The following is a 19,085-nucleotide window of genomic DNA, read 5'->3' on the forward strand; positions in this document are numbered from 1 at the left end:
GTCATGCTATAGTTTAAATTTAATAAGTAAATATGCCACTACTATTATGTGCATGGTAATTAGAGACCATGTAATTGCTCAAGAAAACATCCACTATAAACACTTAATTTTATTGAAAACGTTGTACAAAAACAGATATCAGACTGCATGCACATGAGGAAAATACAACAGATTTTAACATAAAATTATAAATATAACAAGTAGACTTTAAAACATTTCATGGACACCCTGAAATGTGTCTTGGCATCATATACCCATGAAAAGCTATGTATTTCAACATTTCACAGTATTCTAAAAGCAGATTGGAACTTCGAAACAACCCTGTTACAATGGAAACACGGAAGAGTTAAAATATTCACACTAGTACCATTCTGCCTTCCAGCATAACCAGGTGTATATTTTCTGGCTGCGGTTGGAAGTGCCAGGCTGAAATAATTTTTAAAACGACCACAAACTTTCATGTTGAGCCTTATTAAAAAGCCAAAAAGAGCTAACCTCTTTTCTACACCTCCACACTCCACATGAAGTGGAATCATAATATGCTCAAAATCGAAAAATTCCATCACAAAAGCAGTACATCCAAATGAATTCTAATTGTGTCCTTCCCAGTCACTCTCAAAAGCTCATGCAATATATCCCTATCTGACTGAATTGTTTATTCCCATGCACATTTTCTAGAACAGTGTAAATTGATGAACAACTGGATGCTGAACTATCTAAAATGTAACTTGTATTTATATAAGTGGTTGTGCTACACGTTCTCCAAGTTACACATTTCCTTGGGCTGGGTGATCTTGCATATTGGGCTCTACAAGAGAATGGGATAGATGGGGAGCTGACCCATTATCTTGTGCATTAGCTGCTAGAAATTCATGAATTGACTTCTCTATTTGTGGCCTGAAGAGGTGATTCATTTTTGGATCCACAACTTGAGAAATAATTCGGTCCACTCCAGCTTCCAGCATCCCTGACTGAAGCACACTTTGCCTCAATCCATTTCTTAGTTGGTTTTTATTCATTCCTGCATTCCACTCCTGTTTGTCTAGGTGTGTTGATACAAAATTATCTACCTTCTGCCTCAGATTTTGGTATGCTGGCTTCGTATCAACATCAGCTAGGCAGTCTCTGCGAAAGCTGTCAAAGAGACCACGACTCTTGAGTTGCTCAACTATGAGACCAATAAGTTGAGTGTCGCCTGGTGGTAGGGATGCTGGATTTATTTGCCCTGCTGATGGGGTAGAGCCAGTTGTGCTACTTCCACTGCCCTCTGCCATGTCTGGAGTCCAAACTCAACCAGTTAAGATGACCGCCTTCACAAAACGTATTCAGACGTCTGCAGAAAAATTAAAAAATCACAATTTGTCAGTCAATATTCATGCTTGTGCAAATTAAATCAATACTCTTTTATTTCTTGTATTAAATTAAGTCAACTGAGTGTTTTAGTAATACAAATAAACGCACCATGGAATACACATGTATTTGTTTATGAATTAAATCAGTTTTTGTATTTTGGTGAATAACCAGATCTTTTCTTACAGCCGCCACCTAGGGGACAACATAAAACACGCATGTTTACAACAAAACCAATAACAAGCTCAACAGTCCCTAAAAGAGTGATGCTAATTTCCATAAGTTAAGTAACTTGTATTCTCATATTTATAACTGTGTCTGTCATACAAGTTATCGTGTAGGCAGGCTCAGAAAACAATGAAGTGGTGATTACAATAGGAGACTAGCATAGAGCAGCTTAGCAATTACTGAGAAAAGCCAAGTCAATTACACATCTTTGCAATCACTAACCTACCAATTTTAAAAGTATTTGCTGGACACTTCAAATAACGTCGAATGCAAATATGTACTGTATACAAATTTGGTGAATATTGGGGTCGCTATGCCAACCGTCTAACGGATATCCCCTGCAGGATCTATTAAATATTATTCTATTTGGGAACCTGGCTAGATCATAGAGCAACATTAGAAAAGTTGTTCAACTCACAGAACAAGTGTTATAATCTTAGATGGACAGATACATGTTGAAACTGGAGTTCTTCAAACACATTTTTGAACGGTTTAACAATTTACAATGTTATTTATTGTGGCTAATGTCCAGTACACATTTAAACTATTGCTAAAAAGTATAAACTTAATACATAACTCCTTTGTAATTTACTAGAGAGAAGTGGGTGTTTTTAATGTAGATTTTGCACAGATTTGTAGCAATATACTGCACCTATTAAATGAGATTAAGCTTGCAAATGTTAGCAGTGTGTTGTGAGTTCTTGTACAGACGTAGACCCCATATAAATATTAATGTCAAATGTATTTTAAGAATATTCTCCCTTGAAATCGAAGGAGAAGCAAAAGAATAAGTATATTCAAAGATTAATTCCACCTAAAATGTCCAGTGACAAAATTAGCAATTTCAGGTAAGAAACAACCAACCAAAGTGTTTTAAAAACTAAAAGGAGGAAACACATTTATGACAATGTCTGCCACAAGCAAAACTGTATTGACAAACTATAGAGTAAACTTATTTTTTTCTTTATATCAAAAACGCTATAGTATTGGGTGCTGAAAAGAAAAATAAGAAAAGCATACACTGAATGCATTCTAATAATTTTTGTTTCAGCGAATAAACAAACAAAATACTGGATAATGATTGTTTTTGCTGGCCAAAGTGCCAAAACAAAATGCCATGGTCTTGATTGGGATACATGCTCCAAATTTCCCTAGGTCGTTATGACTTCTGAGACTCTACAAAAAGGTGCAATAATATAGGCACGGTTTTGTGTGACATATCTAAACTATAGCAGTATTTTTTGGGAGATCACTTAATAACCTTGCATTGCACTAATAAAAAAATAATAAAATGCTTACTATGTCCTACACATGTGTACATAGTGTAAAGAGATATTTCCCCAGCCAATAGATTGGAATGTGGTTTTAATATGATTATTTAATACATTCTATGTATTCATAATTTGTATACTGTTCCCTGCATTAAAAAACAATGTATTGCGAATTCTTTAAGAAAATGGGGACAACTTAAACAACTCTACTTTTAAATAATTTTCAATGCTACTAAATTTTTCTAATTAAAAAACACATCACTGACGTAAGCAAGACAATCCTATTAGACAATTGAAATATGCACGGCACCCTTAGGACTATGCTGGGGTTTCTAAATCACAAAGCTACACTGCTACGCTGTTTACTTCTGTAAGCTAACTCAGGAATGCATGGTTAAAAAAACAAATACAATATAGCATCACTGCAAATACACTAATGACGAACCATCTTGTATTAGTTCTGCTTATACTGACTGTACTCTAGGTACACTTTATATGCTCAAGGTTATTGTGTTTGGAAATTCACGCATTTTAAATAGGCGTACTCACCGAACAACAAAGCAAGAAAATTCAGGATTCAGGTTGAGACATCTACGTGATAACCTAAAGAAAAAGAAAATCTTAATTTTTCAGCAAACAAACTAAATTCTACAAACTGAAAAGATGATCTCTAAAACACAAGCTACAAATTAGTCATAAGAAGAACTACTGTACTTCTAGTGCAAAGACTACAACACACTTTAATTCCTTCACATGGAAGCCAGGGGCCTGAGATTCTAGGCACAGGGACGGCACTCTAGGTGTACCTTCCTATTAACTGGGTTGCTGAGGACGGAGTGGTGGCAGTGACAAGATTATAGTGGAAGCATCACCTACTGACTTCCCCTGCATTCCCAGATCCGGTCCTTAGCTCTACCTATGAGCAGCACAATACGTGTACCTTCTGTAAATATATGATATGTATAGATTGGGTGTGGTCACAAATGTACCCACTGTTTTTTTTAACCAAACTGGTATCTAGGATGGAGCAGAGAGAAGGCCCAGATGGATGCAGTGCTCTTACAGGACATTTCAGAGATACTCTAATGGCTCAGATTCTAGGGTGTGGATGAGAGGAGACAGAGGGTCTCTGAAGCTCGAGTGCGTTCCTCTGCCCATTCTTAACCCATTGATCACTGAAAGGACTACCACTCACACGTCAACATGTAGTTACGTGGGCCATCTATCCCTCTTTTGTGCTCTTGTTTTAGGTCTCCCTTGACAGGAGACTCGAAGTCAGTCATCTTCTAACAGACACCTAAAGACAAAGACAAGGGCTATACCAGTCTGGCGAAATAAGTAAAATGCAAGAACTACCCAAAGCTATATCAGAGCTGATTGGTAGAATACAGAAAAACTGTCTTCAACTTCAAGAAATGAGAGAAATTCAAGCCAGAATTTCTCTATCAAAATCCAGTGTCCCCACTAGATGCAAACAAGAAACTCTTTTGTGCACCAGGGAGGAGGCATTAACCATCAAGTCTCCTTTGCCAGATTCGGGACCAGAAAACTGGTGAGTTCTATTGCCCAACAGAAGATGTCCTGGTGCCTGCCTTGAAGTAAGATGGTGACAGACTACTTTGGAGGAGTGCATTAGGGGGTCCTCTTGCAGGACTACGTAGAAGACAGGGGGACACCGAAGGAGCTAAGGCCGCAATGAACTGCTGCTGCAACTCAGGGAAGAGTTGCATCCCTCAAGCTAGAGGGTGAGATCTAGTCACTAGTTTGTCCCTGCAGAGCCTACTGAGAAGCTGCAGTGTCTGCGACTTTGGGGCACTCCTGAAAACCAACTGTGAGCTTTGCTAAAGTAAAATAGTGCCTAGAAGTGTGAGGCACTGAAAGCACCGTGACCACATTTAGCAGTTCCCTCCAATGGGCCAAGGAGAAAGCTATCCTGTCGCCTGAAAGGACATTTACAGCTGACCATTAAGACTTTGGATAGGCTCATAGCTCTGTTTGGGTGAAGTGGTTTATGTTTGGGCACGAATAAGGTACAGCATAAGAAGATGCACTGGTCTACAAGCTGTGCAACTTTCACACAGCTGCTTCACCACCAGTACAGGTGGTGCTGATGCTCACCTAACAAGGTATGCATATACACACACACTACACCCACAATTATGTCCACTGGATCAGGATAGAGATCAAGCGATTTTCATTCGGTGGGCCATGCACTGAAGCACACCACCTTGAGGAGTGTCCTATGCCTGCACCCCAAAAACACAATCAATGACAAAGAAGGTACTGTACATTTCTCACTCCAGGTGGAGGAAGCAAGGGAGGGGATGCACTGCTCCAGTGAGCCTGGATTAACTAAACTTCAGGCCAAAAGATAAGATTGTGTGGGCTGCAGCGACATTTTCCCTGGTATTTCTGACAAAGAGCCATTTGCACATTAAGTTATCAAATAAAACGTGCCCTAGTAGAACAGCAGAAGCAGCCCCACCTCCTCAAAGGAGCCATGACCTCTAGATGACATATCAGTGAAATACTGGAAGGGCAATCTGAATTTTATGTACAGTATTGTGTTTTTATAAATAACTGTACTAGCTGGACATTGATTTTTTTTCTTGCAGTGTGTCGTCCATTGCTTTCCAAGCCACTAACATTATACGACCTCCAGCGCCTTGAGACCCTCACGGGTGAGTAGTTGCATTTTACCAAACCTGATTGATTGAATAAGTCTTGGGGCTGCTCGACTTTGCTGCCCTAAAGAGGTGTTGTAGGTGCTCATTATTAGGGTCAACTTTAAGGTTAAGTCTCAGGCCACCAGTGGCAAAATTGAAATCTAAACAGTAACCCCACATTAACTTCTTGTCATTTCCAAATTTTACCTTTATCTTTTGTTAATCGGTTAAATTGTAGATTATATCGGATTTGAAACATTTAGTGAGACAGTACGAGAACCACCTGTTGATGGATGCCTCACTTAAGATTGAGAAAAAAAGGCTATCTAGTTAGCCATAGATGGTTGATCTAAAGCAATTGATTTATTCCTATATTTATTACTAGACATCTTAAGAACCCAACTTTTGGAGGACAATGACACCACAATTATGCTACAAATTAATAAGAGGCAGCTTGAAAGTTTTCAATAAGGCTTGGATAACAAGTGGCAACTTAGTAGAGGGAAAAATTAAGTTCAGTGTAATAGTCATCATTCAGGGTTAAATGCTGAATGCCGTGAGGGTCGTTCTTTTGAAGTTTGCTCAACAACATCTATTCCATGTGGCAGAGCAGTACCAGGTAAACAAGCTAAGGGACAGAGAAACCAAAATAAACATGTACTTGACACCGGCAAGCAACAACAACAGTGTTATCAGCCTGGTTACGTGCACCACTAGACGACATGCAGGTCAGTGGAAAAGCTTCTACTAGCACCATAAGCATCCATGTCGCACAGAAATTTCAACTACCTTAGAACTGCTGGCAAGGTATTAATTTTGTGAATACGAGGGGGGTGGGGGGAAAAGTGGTCAGTCAGTCTCTCTCTCTCTCTCTCTCTCTCTAGCTCTCTATCTCTCTATCTCTCTCGCTATCTCTCTATCTCTCTCTCTCTCTCTCAGAATCGCTCAAATCTTAGTATTGTGCATGAAAACCTGGTTGGTGAATTTTGAATATCTTCAGTAGTCTACTGATGAAAACTGGCAGATGAGTGCTTGGAGTCATCCAAATTGATTTGCTGTGAAGGTGCATTTGGAGAGTTCATTTACTATGCAGGATGTCAACTTCTTACACATTTTTTGTCTTGTGCATTAAACAAAAAGAGGTTCTCTACATGGGTTAGGGGTGACTGTTTAAACACTTATTTTTCCTGTGGTTCACCATCAATTTCAGTTGCTGGTGGTAAAACACCAAAAGCCATAATGCTTACTTTGTCTATAACGGAGTCTTATTATTGTGAACACAATCAAGTAATGTTACAAAAAATCCCATTTGAATCCCATTTATATATAAAAAAAGAAAAGGCTCACAAGGAACAAGTAATTTTTGTCTCTTAAGAAGGTGGATGTTATAATCTAAACATTAAGTCAATTATGAGTATTTAATCATATATATATATATTGTGTAATGCATGTAAACATTTGACCCAAAAATATTTACTTTGTGCAAGACGAGGCAACGAACATCACATCCTGCATACATACTTTAACAGAAGCGGCACAAAAAAAGAAAAAAAAAGAAAAAACACAAAACTGGCTACGTAAAAATCTGAACAATTTGAACAATAAACAAAACTAGTTCACACTCACTTCTGGGGTAATAAGTAAAACATTTGCTTACCTACCCATAAATTAACTTTGTAGATCCTCGATGTGACTGAGTGCTCTTCGAAGCGGAATCCGATATCTGTAAGAAAGGGGGAACAATGACTTCAAGGAAGGGGGCTTGGGGGGAATCAGGTGGTAGGGCGGCCCTGTGGTTTAGTCTTTTGAGCAGTAAATAGCACAGTCAGAAAGAGGTAAATGGTAAGTTTTTTTTTTGTTAGTTCTTCTTAGTGGGTACAAAATTGAGTGAAAAACGTTATAACTTTTTCAAAATTAAATAAATAAATATAACAACATGTACATATAGAATGGTGTATGGCGGGAAAGACAAGCACAATTCCAGCTTCCCAATATACCTACAACAGCAGTTCTTAGCCTGTGACCCAGGAACCCCTGGGGTCCATAACACCTACTCAGGTAAAGTCTATACAGATAAAAGAAGCAAAATGTAAAAATTTACATTTCAAAATGCTCCCTACATGGGTAGGTATTTGAAATTGGAGGGTAAGAAATTGTTGGCTTCCTCCGATTGATTTGTTTGAGCAGTACAAATCGATCAAACTGGATGCAGTATTAACGATCAGTGTCCTCAGTTTGATTTTAAAAAAGCCCAACCTTTCCAATAAAGAATTTTTTTTTATTTGGTTATATTTGTTTTTTAATTTAATAAAACGTTTAATTTGGGTTATTTGTTTGATCAACGCTTATTCATGTTATACTGTGTATTGTTGAGAGGTTTCTAGCTTCCCCTAATGGGAAACGGCCATTACAACGAAGCCTTTACAACTAAATCGTTAACCACGCATGCAGTACAACGCATGCGTGGTTAACACGAAAGCCTTTACCACGCATACCTTTACTACGAGGTTTGTAGTAAAGGTATATGTGGTAAAGGTAAAAAGAAAAAAAAGGGGGGCTTTGGAGGGTCTCCCCCCCAAAAAAGAAACTCACCTGAAGTCACGTCGGGTATCAGCGTCGTTTAAGAGAAAACGGAAAACAAACTTCAGTTTTCTCTTAACGACGTATGACGTCACCACGCTATTAATTGTGGTAAATGTAATGCGTGGTAAACGAATTCCGTTGTAACGCATGCGTGGTAAAGGCATGCGTTGCAACGGAATTCGTTGTAACGTCATATATTCCCCCTAATGACTCAGTGGGGATCCTCGATTCAAGTAATGATTAGGTAGGGGTCTACAGAAGTCAAAAGGTCAAGAACCATCGAAGGGAAAATGTAACCATATCTCACGGACTTTAGTTTTATAGTACATTATACATCTAGGGCAGGCGAATAATGAAAGATTGCCACATGAGAGAGCAACTCAGTCAGGAAACGTGATTCCTTCAAAGCAGTGACAAAGTCAACAAGCCTGCCTTCGGCAAGCGAGTGCAAGCACGTCACACACACGGACAACAACAAAAAAATACATGGCACCACCAAATCATGACAGTCACAGACCTGCAATAAAATCTTTCTAAAATATACAAACTCTTACCCCCTAAACCTCGCAAACCTCACATGAAGTGTGAAGCAAAATGGGAATCCAAATCTAACTCCAGAGATATCCCATTCAACTGGAACAAGATACATATTACTCCTTTCTCAAATAAAATATCACCAATATTATCCCAAACTAAGCTAATGCTAATAAACAGGACATACTGGACCCCTGAGAAGATCTTGAAACTCAACCTCAGACAGAACCCGACATGCTGGAATTGTAATTCTCACGTTGGTAACCTTGCCCACACATTCTCTTCCATTGTCCCGTCGTACAAACATATTAGGACAAAATTTATGAAGGCGTAAGCAAAACATTCAAAATTGAGCCCCCAAGGGAATTTTCCTATTTCTTGATAGGCTTTCTGGACCCAATGCTCCCAGACGAGAATGACCGTTATTTGTTAGACCTTAAGCTCACTCTGGCCTGTAAAATAGTACTCAATAAGTGGAAAAACTCTTGAGAAGTCTCCTTTAGGATGTGGCAAGAATGGTTGTCCTTTCTCAGAGGGGCTGACAACATCTCTCTTCACTCCTCTCCTTGGCGTAGATTAGAACATAGGAAATTATGGATGTCCCTCTACCTTGCTGTTTTTTCTTTTTCTTTTTTTTCTGGTTATTAGACATTATTCTTGTGATCATTATTAAATTATCACCGTGTTTAATATGTATTTGTTCTTTTCTTGAAAATTCAATAAAAACGATTTTAGTTAAAAAAAATATATTTTTTAAATTCACATAATTTCAATAAAGCAGTGTGAAAAAGTATAGACAAATTTTATAATTTACAGTACTTCACCGAAAAATAGGATTCCTAGTGGCACTGACATTGGTTTTGAATTACTGCAACTAGGAGACAGTTCAAAAACACAAGAATAACCAAAAGGATAAAAAAAATTGCGAAAAATAGCACTGGAAAGATTTGGATCGACCAGCCATAGCACAAAGTTTTGGTGGGTATCCAAAAGAAATGTTAATCCTGTTCAAACTAATTATTATCACCTTTAATTATATCCAGCTCCCACCACGACTTGGTGATGACAAATGATGCTTAGGTGTTTAAGTCTCATAAGTATTTGAGAACCACACAAACTATTTGCTGGTCTGATCAGACAAATTAAAATCTGGAAAAGTAATATTAAAATCTAGAGAAGAAAATATATTTATCATAATTAAAACAATTATAAAGTGTGCATACACCAAATAATTTGTTTCTCGAGTGAAAAGGTGGTTTTAAAAGGAAGAGAATGACCAAAGAGAGGGTATAAGGGGTTTTCTGAAAGCAACAGATAAGACAGTCTTTGAATGAACAATGGAAGCATATTACAGGTATAGTAGTTGAATCTGAGAAATCTTGGTCTCTGAAATTGAGGTACATGTTTTGCGAATTTGTAGTTAAAAAGGTATTCAAAATATAGGCTTCTGGAAGGTTTATACATAGAATGTTTTCACCGTAAGTGCAAGAGAGATTGAATAAACATCTCTATAAACAATGGTTGCGTGTTTAAACGAAATTCTAAAATGTAGCGGAAGCCAACGAAGATTTTTCTTTCATGGAAACCGAATGGTGTCGTTTTCTCCACAAAGTATAGAACATTGGCATTTTTCTGCAACTGGAGGTGGGTGTTGTATTTCTTGAGAGCAGGTTGCACAAGCGTATTGCCACAGTCGATCCTTGCCTGAATCAAGGAATTAACCAGAGAGATGCGGAGGTGTTATTACAGGAGAGGAACAATAGGTTTGAGTATTTTATAAGAAATTCGATATGTTAGCCACATGATTGGGCACTACTAGAAAGCAGTTAATGTGGCTGACTACAATCAGGGAACACTTCCGATTGCTGCTCTGACATCAGGGTTTTAGATGATGTGGCATGGCAACAGTCATAACTGAACATGCAACTTTAAATGACCCTAAAGAACGCTGGAATGTAAGTATAATGTCTTCTAAGTGCTTTCAGGATGCTGCAAGTATGAATGTTAAGGAGGTTAAATGTTCACAAACTTAATGCAGTAATATGGAAGCGCTGGTGGTCACCGAGATGCAGGACTTCACGTTGTGTTAACAAGTGAAGGACAGTTAGATAACCTGGTTAGTAAGATCCATGATGAGACTGCAGGTCAGTGCAGTTGTTTTGTTTGGTTTTGCTTCCGTCAGCTATGGGTGAGTCTTAGGAAAAAAATCTTCGTTTTCAACCCCTTTCTCCCCAATTCTTAATAAAGCCACAGTTTCATGCCACAATGTTCTGAAAAATAGCCTAAGCTATCTGACACACTTTAAATGTGCACGGTAGATCAATTCTACTAACCTCTGTTTACCAGGGCTCTGCCACCTTGTTACATCCATGTCAACAGTTGCACTGTGCATAATATCAGATTAGAAATCTGAACATAAAGCACACTTTTTAAAATAAATATCAGTATGTCCAAAATTTGGCAAGGTTACGTACATAACCATTCATAAGTACATCATGATTATAAATGTAATTTTTGTGGTGGTTCGACTAGCTGCAGTGAATAAACAATCATGACTAAAAATAGCTGGGGGTCATCAGTATGCATGATGATTTTAATACTGAATTGATATAGCACATGGGCCAAAGACTCCATGTAAATATGAAACATGCCTAAACTGTCTTGGTGCTTCCTGAAAAGAACAAATAGTATCTCTATTGTACAAGCGTGGAAGCAGAAGCGATTAAAACACTACCCACTCAGAAGTTGAGGACCAACTTGTTCCTATAGTTATAAACCAAGGCTGCTGACACCACACTCAACAGTGGTGAGAAGAGAAGGTTAAGATGTGACATTTTACAGAGAATTCTTGGACAAAGTAGCTCTCAATCAAAGAGATATTCCTGATGAAATTTCAGTAAGAAATGAGCAGGCGAAACGGCACTACTTATTTTGGGGTCACTTTACAGTAAATGTTGGAAATAAATTGGTTTAAGGGAAGCGTTTATTGCACCAAAAGAAAACTACTATTCACCTACAAAGAGCCTTGCTGCAGGCCAATTAACTCTGTACCGATCTAGAAGAACCTTGCTTATCAGATTACAGAGAATAGTAAGTATCTTCTTGAGTCCCAGAGTCTCTAAGCAACCAAGTTGTTTCTACCAGGGTCTAATCGTGGTCGCATGTGGTAATGAATTTGCAGATTTTTTTATGTCGATGTGTCGAGTGAGCCAATCAACCGTGAAGGTATCCAGGGGCCTGAGCAGGTGTGTAGTCCGAATGATTATTCCAATAGCCAGGTCTTCAGCTTCATGCAGAACTCAAGAAGTGAGGAAGTGGCTTTGATTTGTTGTGGGAGTTCATTCCAAGATTTCGCTGCAATGTTGGCGAACAACCCCCTCCTCCAGCTCTGCTTATGTGACTGCGGTGGGTGTATGCAGGCGAGAGCGAGGCTGAGCGTAGGTGGTTGGTTGATGGAAGCATATTTATGCTGGTAAGGTATTCTGGTCCAGTGTTGTGCAAGGCTTTGTATGTGTGTGTGAGAAGTTTGAATTGGCTGCATGACTGAACAGGGAGCCAGTGGAGCTCTGAGGTGAGATATGGGTGCAGCGTGGGAGGAAAAGTCATGAAGCAGCTTTCTGTATGGTCTGGAGTGTGTATGAACTGCTTGGAGATTCCGGCGTAAAGTGAGTTCCCGCAGTCGAATCAGCTTGTGATAAGTGCCTGAGTGCCAGTTTGTCTGGTGTCCTATGGCAGCCATCTTTCTGAGCATGCCTAGAATGTGGAAGCAGCAGTGCTCTCTGTGTTGACTTGTGCTGTCATATTGAGCTTGTCGTCCAGGGTGATCCCCAGGTTTCTGGCGTGGTCTATAGGTGTAGGTGTTTCCATAGCTCGGTCGGCCACCAGGTGGCATCCCATGGGGAGGTCTTGTTTCCAAAGACTAGTACTTCCGTCTTGTCAGAGTTAAGCTTCAGGCTGCTGTTCTAGATCTGCTTAACATCATGAACAGCTGGTAGCGGTATGAACCTCAAAGCACAGACTGCAGGATCTAAAGACTGTAAGCTTTAGAGACTGATTGCCATGGTGTGCAGAAGTTAAATAATTGAGAGGCACCCACTGGACCCCTGGTGACAGGTAGAAACAAGCATTTACAATGCAATGGTCTCGGCATCATTAAAGGTAGAGCTATTGGCATTTTTCATGACATTTCTTTAAATCATAAATAAATGGCATTGTCATTTCCAATGGGCAACTGCAAGACTTAGTTTGTAATGTAAGCCATGCTTTCGCAGTACTGTTGAATTTCATTATCCTCGCCTAGTGCTATTTTTCAGCCGTATATAGCGTGAGTTTTGTGGAGGAGTACCCTGCACGCTCACACACTGCTCACCCTGCGTAATGCGAAAAGACCTAGCTCTGCCCTTTGGGCTGTGTTGTAATCGTACAGTAGGTTGCGAGTAGCTGCGCTTGATTGGTTGAGGCATCCCCTCCTTGCTGCTCCCATCACGAGGGCCGGCTGCCTCCATGAAGCTCCCACGTGTTCAGCTGTTCTTTGTTTTAGCTCCTGTGTGTCAGTGCACCGTGTAAGCGCACAAGCATACCCTGCTCTCTCTGGAACAGGCACTCGGCACTCACTACTCGGCGCACACACTACTCGGCGCACTCAATACTCGGCGCACTCAATACTCGGCGCACTCAATACTCGGCGCACTCAATACTCGGCGCACTCAATACTCGGCGCACTCAATACTCGGCGCACTCAATACTCGGCGCGCTCAATACTCGGCGCGCTCAATACTCGGCGCACTCAATACTCGGCGCACTCAATACTCGGCGCACTCAATACTCGGCGCACTCAATACTCGGCGCACTCAATACTCGGCGCACTCAATACTCGGCGCACTCAATACTCGGCGCACTCAATACTCGGCGCACTCAATACTCGGCGCACTCACTACCTCTGCACTCACTACCTCTGCACTCACTACCTCTGCACTCACTACCTCTGCACTCACTACCTCTGCACTCACTACCTCTGCACTCACTACCTCTGCACTCACTACCTCTGCACTCACTACCTCTGCACTCACTACCTCTGCACTCACTACCTCTGCACTCACTACTAGTGGGGTCGGTGTGGACTCTCTCTGGAACAGGCACTCGGCACTCACTACTCTGCACTCACACTACTCTGCACTCACACTACTCTGCACTCAATTTATTATTATTTTTAAAACATTGTGCCCCCGAAGTGCACCGCGATTTAAACAGCCTGGAGAGTATCAGTCATGAGTCGCATTTCATGCCATTCGGACTCCCAACTCTGACGGACTTCATCAGGCTGCTATAAGTACGTTATGTTTCGTCCCTTGGTGTTGCACACTTTGGTATTTAGCCGTTTGCACTTGGACGTCGGGTGCCGCAACTTAATTACTCATGTTAAACTTTCTGTGCGTTTCAAACAAAATGGGTGAAAAGAAGGGATACATTATAACGTAGTCGCTCTGTGAACCATAACGAATGTAATAAACCAATGCCACTCAGACATGCGCTGTGAACACTGCATTTTAAGAGAAGCGCAAGGCCCTTCGCGAGGCCAACACGGACCGTATTTCTTATTCATGATTGGTCCTAAACTCCCTTAAATGACCCATTTTTCCAAATATACCGTGCATATTGCTGGCAATAAAACACGTTGCAGTGGACTGCACACATTGCCTACCGTTACCAATTCTAAAAAATATTGCACGTATGAAACAAAGAAAGCTTTGGCAGGGAGCCAGCATGCGCGCACACACATGTGAAAAAAAGAGTAAGTGCATAGACGTGAATGCGCGAACATCTGGCTTTAATTACCGCAGCCCCTGATAGCTGGTAATTGATGAAATATAGACTTCTGGTGCGCGTCCTCGCACGGAATATGCAGGAAGCGGAGCAGCTCAAAAGCCTATGGCCTATTGCGTGCTGGCTTGTAAAAACACAGCCATGCGTGGGCCAATTGACATGCAGCTGCCATAAATTCCGAACAGAAATCACGCGCTTCTCTGGAATGTCTAGGTTAGCTTGTCGGACCGCTCTCTACAGGACTCTGAAGCCACACCCACTTCGTGGGATGTAGGCCGAGCCCTAAAAAGGTAGAAGAAAATTCAAAGGCTGCTTGCACCCTAGTCTTCAATCCCTGATCAAACTTCACACTACCATAGAATAAATTGATAAAGCCAAAAGTCATAATATTTTTAACAGGCAAAGGAACTGGATTCTCTCTTTCTAGACCAAGTACTTGTATACCCATGTGAAAGCTTGCAAAATAACACAGTAAATGTGTATCTAATGGATTCAACACCGTCCCATCTAACTGCGAAAGAACAAAGTACTTGGTATTTTGAGGAATATTGTGGTGTACTGAGAGGATTTTGTGGATCCCTTTGTTAGGAAGTGCATTTGCTGCTAGAGAGGACTCCAAACTTCATGGTAAAAACTGTTGAATAGGTTAGCCACCTGAATGTGTCTGCTTAAAAGGCTTCTTGTGTAATTTCTAGATGTTTGCTTTACCTTTAACCTTGCAGCCAACCAAACCAAATTACTACAACAGCAATTATTCAGTTTTTCCCTTTTCTCTGTTGCCAGTAACTAAGGCATTCCTCACTTAAATGAACCTCCTATTTTTATACTACTAAGAGCCCTTTGGTGTCCCTTTGCAGGTTTCTAAGACCAGATTGTTGGGGAAATGTATTTGTAATACATGAAATATCTTTAGCCTCTTTCACCTCAGTCTATGAAATGAATTGCTTCCATCTGAATTTAGGGACACCTCACTATCAGACTAAGAAGCATCACTTCGTCTTGAATGTTGCAGCTTGCGTGATCATAAGCCTACATGAATGTCTGGCCATCCACTTTCAATGTAGCGCAACATTCAATTTATTCCAATTATTGCACTTATTAAGGAACGGCTTTAAATAAAGACAAAGTCCTTGATATACATTTAAAACAAATATACATTTTAAAATTGCATTTGGTAAAATAATGTGTAAATAACAATATAGGAATAGACGCAAGACTAGACACGATATACTAAACTGATACATTTAGTAAGTTACACAATGCATTTAGGACCAGCATTGGCATAGCCAATAGGTCTTGCCTCTGGCACCTTATAACTGTTTTAGCCAGGTTAATTGGCTTTGCCAATGCCTTTAGGAAATGTTGGAGAGCATTGTGGCTGCAGTGCAGTATGTTTAAAAGTTATATAACAGTGCAATAAGCGTTTTTGATACCTTATATATAACCAAGTAGACATTATGTACAACTGAATGACCCTATTAAAAAAAAGAATTAACAAAACATGTCTTCTAGTTTCTTTGTCCTACTGAGGTGGTGGTACTGCGCTTGTGCTCAGGTGGTACTGAGTGATGCCAAGTTGGTGCTCTGCAGAGGTGATGCTACGCTGGTGCTGAGGTGGTGCGGAGTTGATGCTGTGCTGATGCTGAGGTGGAGCTGCGCGGATGCTGAAGTGGTGCTGAGTTGCTGCTGAGGTGAGGGATGTGGTGGTGCATTGATGAGGAGGCTTGGCTGTGCTGATGCAGAAATGTTGTTATGGTGATGCGGTGATGTGCAGGTGCTGCACTGGTGGTGATGCACTGATGAGGTGCTGCTGTGTTGATGCTGAGATTAACAAACTTGTGTCAGAGAGCGGAGCAGAGAAGCATTGAGTAACCAGATCTGGAAGGGGTGGGTGACTGGTAGCGAAACCAACGACAAAGTTTGCCAGACAGTGGGTGATGGTATGTAGACATAGGATGGTGGGCATTTCAGTCAGCGAAGAAAGGAGGAGAAAGGAGGAGAGAGGCAAGTATCCGAAAGGGCCTGTTCAGTTCTAGATTCTTTTACAAAGTATTTTAACATAAATAATTATTAATGTGGCTGTTAGGTTAGTAAAAAATAGAAACAGAGTCCAGTAAGAGTTAGCAAAGGACAAGGTAATGACGGGATGAGAACCAAGTGGTTCCATGTCATGTATGCCGGTGGAGGCCACGCTTTACAGGTTGGGTAATTCAAGCCCACAAATCTAATAAAAAATGTGAAATTGCAATACTTAAGGGACAGGTGATGTTGATTAGAAAGAAAGACAGCAATGGCAGAATGTGTGTACATGCCATTGCACTTGGGGGCAATGTAGTAGAAACAGTGGAAAAAACATTACAGTGAATGACTAACACAAATCAAATATGAGTAGGCGATTTTGCTGACAGGATGGGGCTGTTAGATTCTGGAAAATGAAATAGGAAAGGACAGTTAGAAAGAAAACCAAGCATTTACAATGCAATAGGTCTCGCAGCATTAAAGTTTGAGTTACTGACATTGTAAATGACAATGCTTTGCATTATTTTATTTTTTTAATTTGCAATTGGTATATAAACATTGTTTGTGAATGGTTAGCTCACACACTGCTCACCCTGCATGCTCACACACTGCTCACCCTACGTAATGCGAAAATACCTAGCTCTGCCCTTTGATCTGTGTTGTAATCGTACAGTAGGTTGTGAGTAGTTGGGCTTGATTGGTTGGGGCGTCCCCTCCTTGCTGTTCCCCTCACAGAGGGCCGGCTGCCTCCATGAGGCATTTTCTCTTGTGTGGTGTCACGTACTGTGTTTTTAAACACGGCTGGCATCTCCTCGGAAACTCTCACCTGTAGTGCACAGCAGATTGACAAGCTGTCGCGCTTTCTTCACTCCCCTAAAGCGGCCGCCATCAGAGCAGGCGTGCGCGCTGACCACGCCCCCGTTCAGGCCACGCCCCCTCCGCTGACTACATAACCGCTGATTAAGAGCGGTGGACAGATCAACTTAACCCAGTCCTGAGGCGGAAGCCGGGGCTGGCGGTACTTTTAACTATTTGGGCACGATTTTTTATATATTGCATTTTCTCTTGTGTGGTGTCACGTACTGTGTTTTTAAACACGGCTGGCATCTCCTCGGAAACTCTCACCTGTAGTGCACAGCAGATTGACAAGCTGTCGCGCTTTCTTCACTCCCCTAAAGCGGCCGCCATCAGAGCAGGCGTGCGCGCTGACCACGCCCCCGTTCAGGCCACACCCCCTTACTCTACCATAAATGTGCATCTGGAGGAAGCGCAGCGGACGAGCGCAGCGGGAGCGCCGTTTGCGCGCCGAAGGCGCGCCTAAGGCAAGCCCGTCTGCGCCCGTCATCGCCAAGACATCGCCTCTCGCCAGACCCCCTGCACAAAATCCCCAGCCTAGAGTCTGTTATGACAGAGACCATCTTTTCGCACTAAATACCAGCATCAGATGCGACAGGCTTGGAGGTTGTATCGGACAAACAGCACTTCACTGTGAGTCCTGTAAATTTACTACACCTAAACCTAGCCTAACTAACGACCTAGTGACGACATCTCAACTTTCCCCCCTCCGGGTTCTTCAATTAAATGTCAGGTCTCTCGTGAAGCACCATGCGGAGGTCCACACCCTTATACTCGACGAAAACCCTGACATCCTGTTTATATGCGAAACCTGGCTTCATGACGACCAGACTAGCATTTTAAACCTCACATTGCCTAACGGGTTTTCCATTAAACTGGTTAACAGAGACTCTAGGGGCGGGGGTATAGCCGTTATATATCGAACTATATTTAACTGCTCCTTCACGAAGGAAGACATATGGGGCTGCGAATGTGCTCGATTTAAGATCTCCATTTGCCCCCAATTCTCCCTCTCTGGTCTGTACATCTACCGACCACCTGGCCCATCTGCCAGATTCATTGACGAACTTCTTGAAACATCCCACACGTTGGCAGTCTCCTCCCCCAATTTCACCATATTGGGAGATCTGAATCTCCACTTTGACTCCGTGACTGAAACGACCATTAAAAATCTGTTGGCCGACCTTACGGCCCTGCAACTAAACTCCCTGGTCCATTCCCCCACTCACACTGCTGGGCACATACTAGATCCCATTTTTTCCAACATTTTGGAAGCTAGTGCCGAGTCCCCTGAACCTATGGGTTGGACCGATCATTTTCTCGTCAAACTTATCATTATGGCAAAAAAACTGTCCACCAAAGTTGCAGCTAATCCCTGCCACAAACGACCATGGCACAAACTTTCTTCTGTAGACCTCATTAAAAAGCTAGGAGATTTCCATCCCCCTGACGACAACAGAGACATTAATACAGCTTACGCTGCTTTTCAGGACTGGATTGTTACAGGGCTTGATGCCTTAATCCCGGCCAAGTGGACTAAAACTCGCAGCTCCCCCACCAATCCGTGGTACAATGAAACGCTCAAAACCTTACGGAAGGATTGCAAGAAAGCTGAGCGCAAATGGAGAAAAAACTACCTAGACAGTGACAAAGCCCTTTACTTGTCTAAACTCCGCACATATCACAGGGCAATACGTACCACCCGTGCCTCCTTTTATGCAAAGGAAATTAAACTAAGCACCAACCCCACCAAAAC

The 19,085-nt window shown here is 41.4% G+C and overlaps 2 protein-coding genes across 8 annotated transcripts in view; both read right to left on the reverse strand.

Annotated features, from left to right (window-relative positions):
- PTPDC1 (protein tyrosine phosphatase domain containing 1) overlaps positions 1-19,085 on the reverse strand; it is a 353,990-nt gene that overhangs the window by 269,961 nt on the left and 64,944 nt on the right. The window lies entirely within an intron of this gene.
- The window catches only part of BOD1 (biorientation of chromosomes in cell division 1), an 81,500-nt gene continuing 62,506 nt past the window's right edge, over positions 92-19,085 (reverse strand). The window contains exons 3-6 of one of the 6 annotated variants that reach the window (XM_078661625.1): positions 7,173-7,238; positions 3,399-3,452; positions 1,462-1,545; positions 92-1,333 (exon numbers count right to left, since the gene is read on the reverse strand). In XM_078661625.1, the coding sequence (XP_078517751.1) occupies positions 768-1,274 (507 nt within the window). In that variant the 5' untranslated portion in view covers positions 1,275-1,333; positions 1,462-1,545; positions 3,399-3,452; positions 7,173-7,238 and the 3' untranslated portion in view covers positions 92-767. The remainder of the gene's footprint in view (positions 1,334-1,461; positions 1,546-3,398; positions 3,453-7,172; positions 7,239-19,085) is intronic. The other 5 variants (XM_078661623.1, XM_078661622.1, XM_078661626.1 and 2 more) reach the window with 5 other exon arrangements.

The sequence above is a fragment of the Lissotriton helveticus genome, chromosome 9, assembly GCF_964261635.1.
Source record: "Lissotriton helveticus chromosome 9, aLisHel1.1, whole genome shotgun sequence".
Lineage (NCBI taxonomy): Eukaryota > Metazoa > Chordata > Amphibia > Caudata > Salamandridae > Lissotriton > Lissotriton helveticus.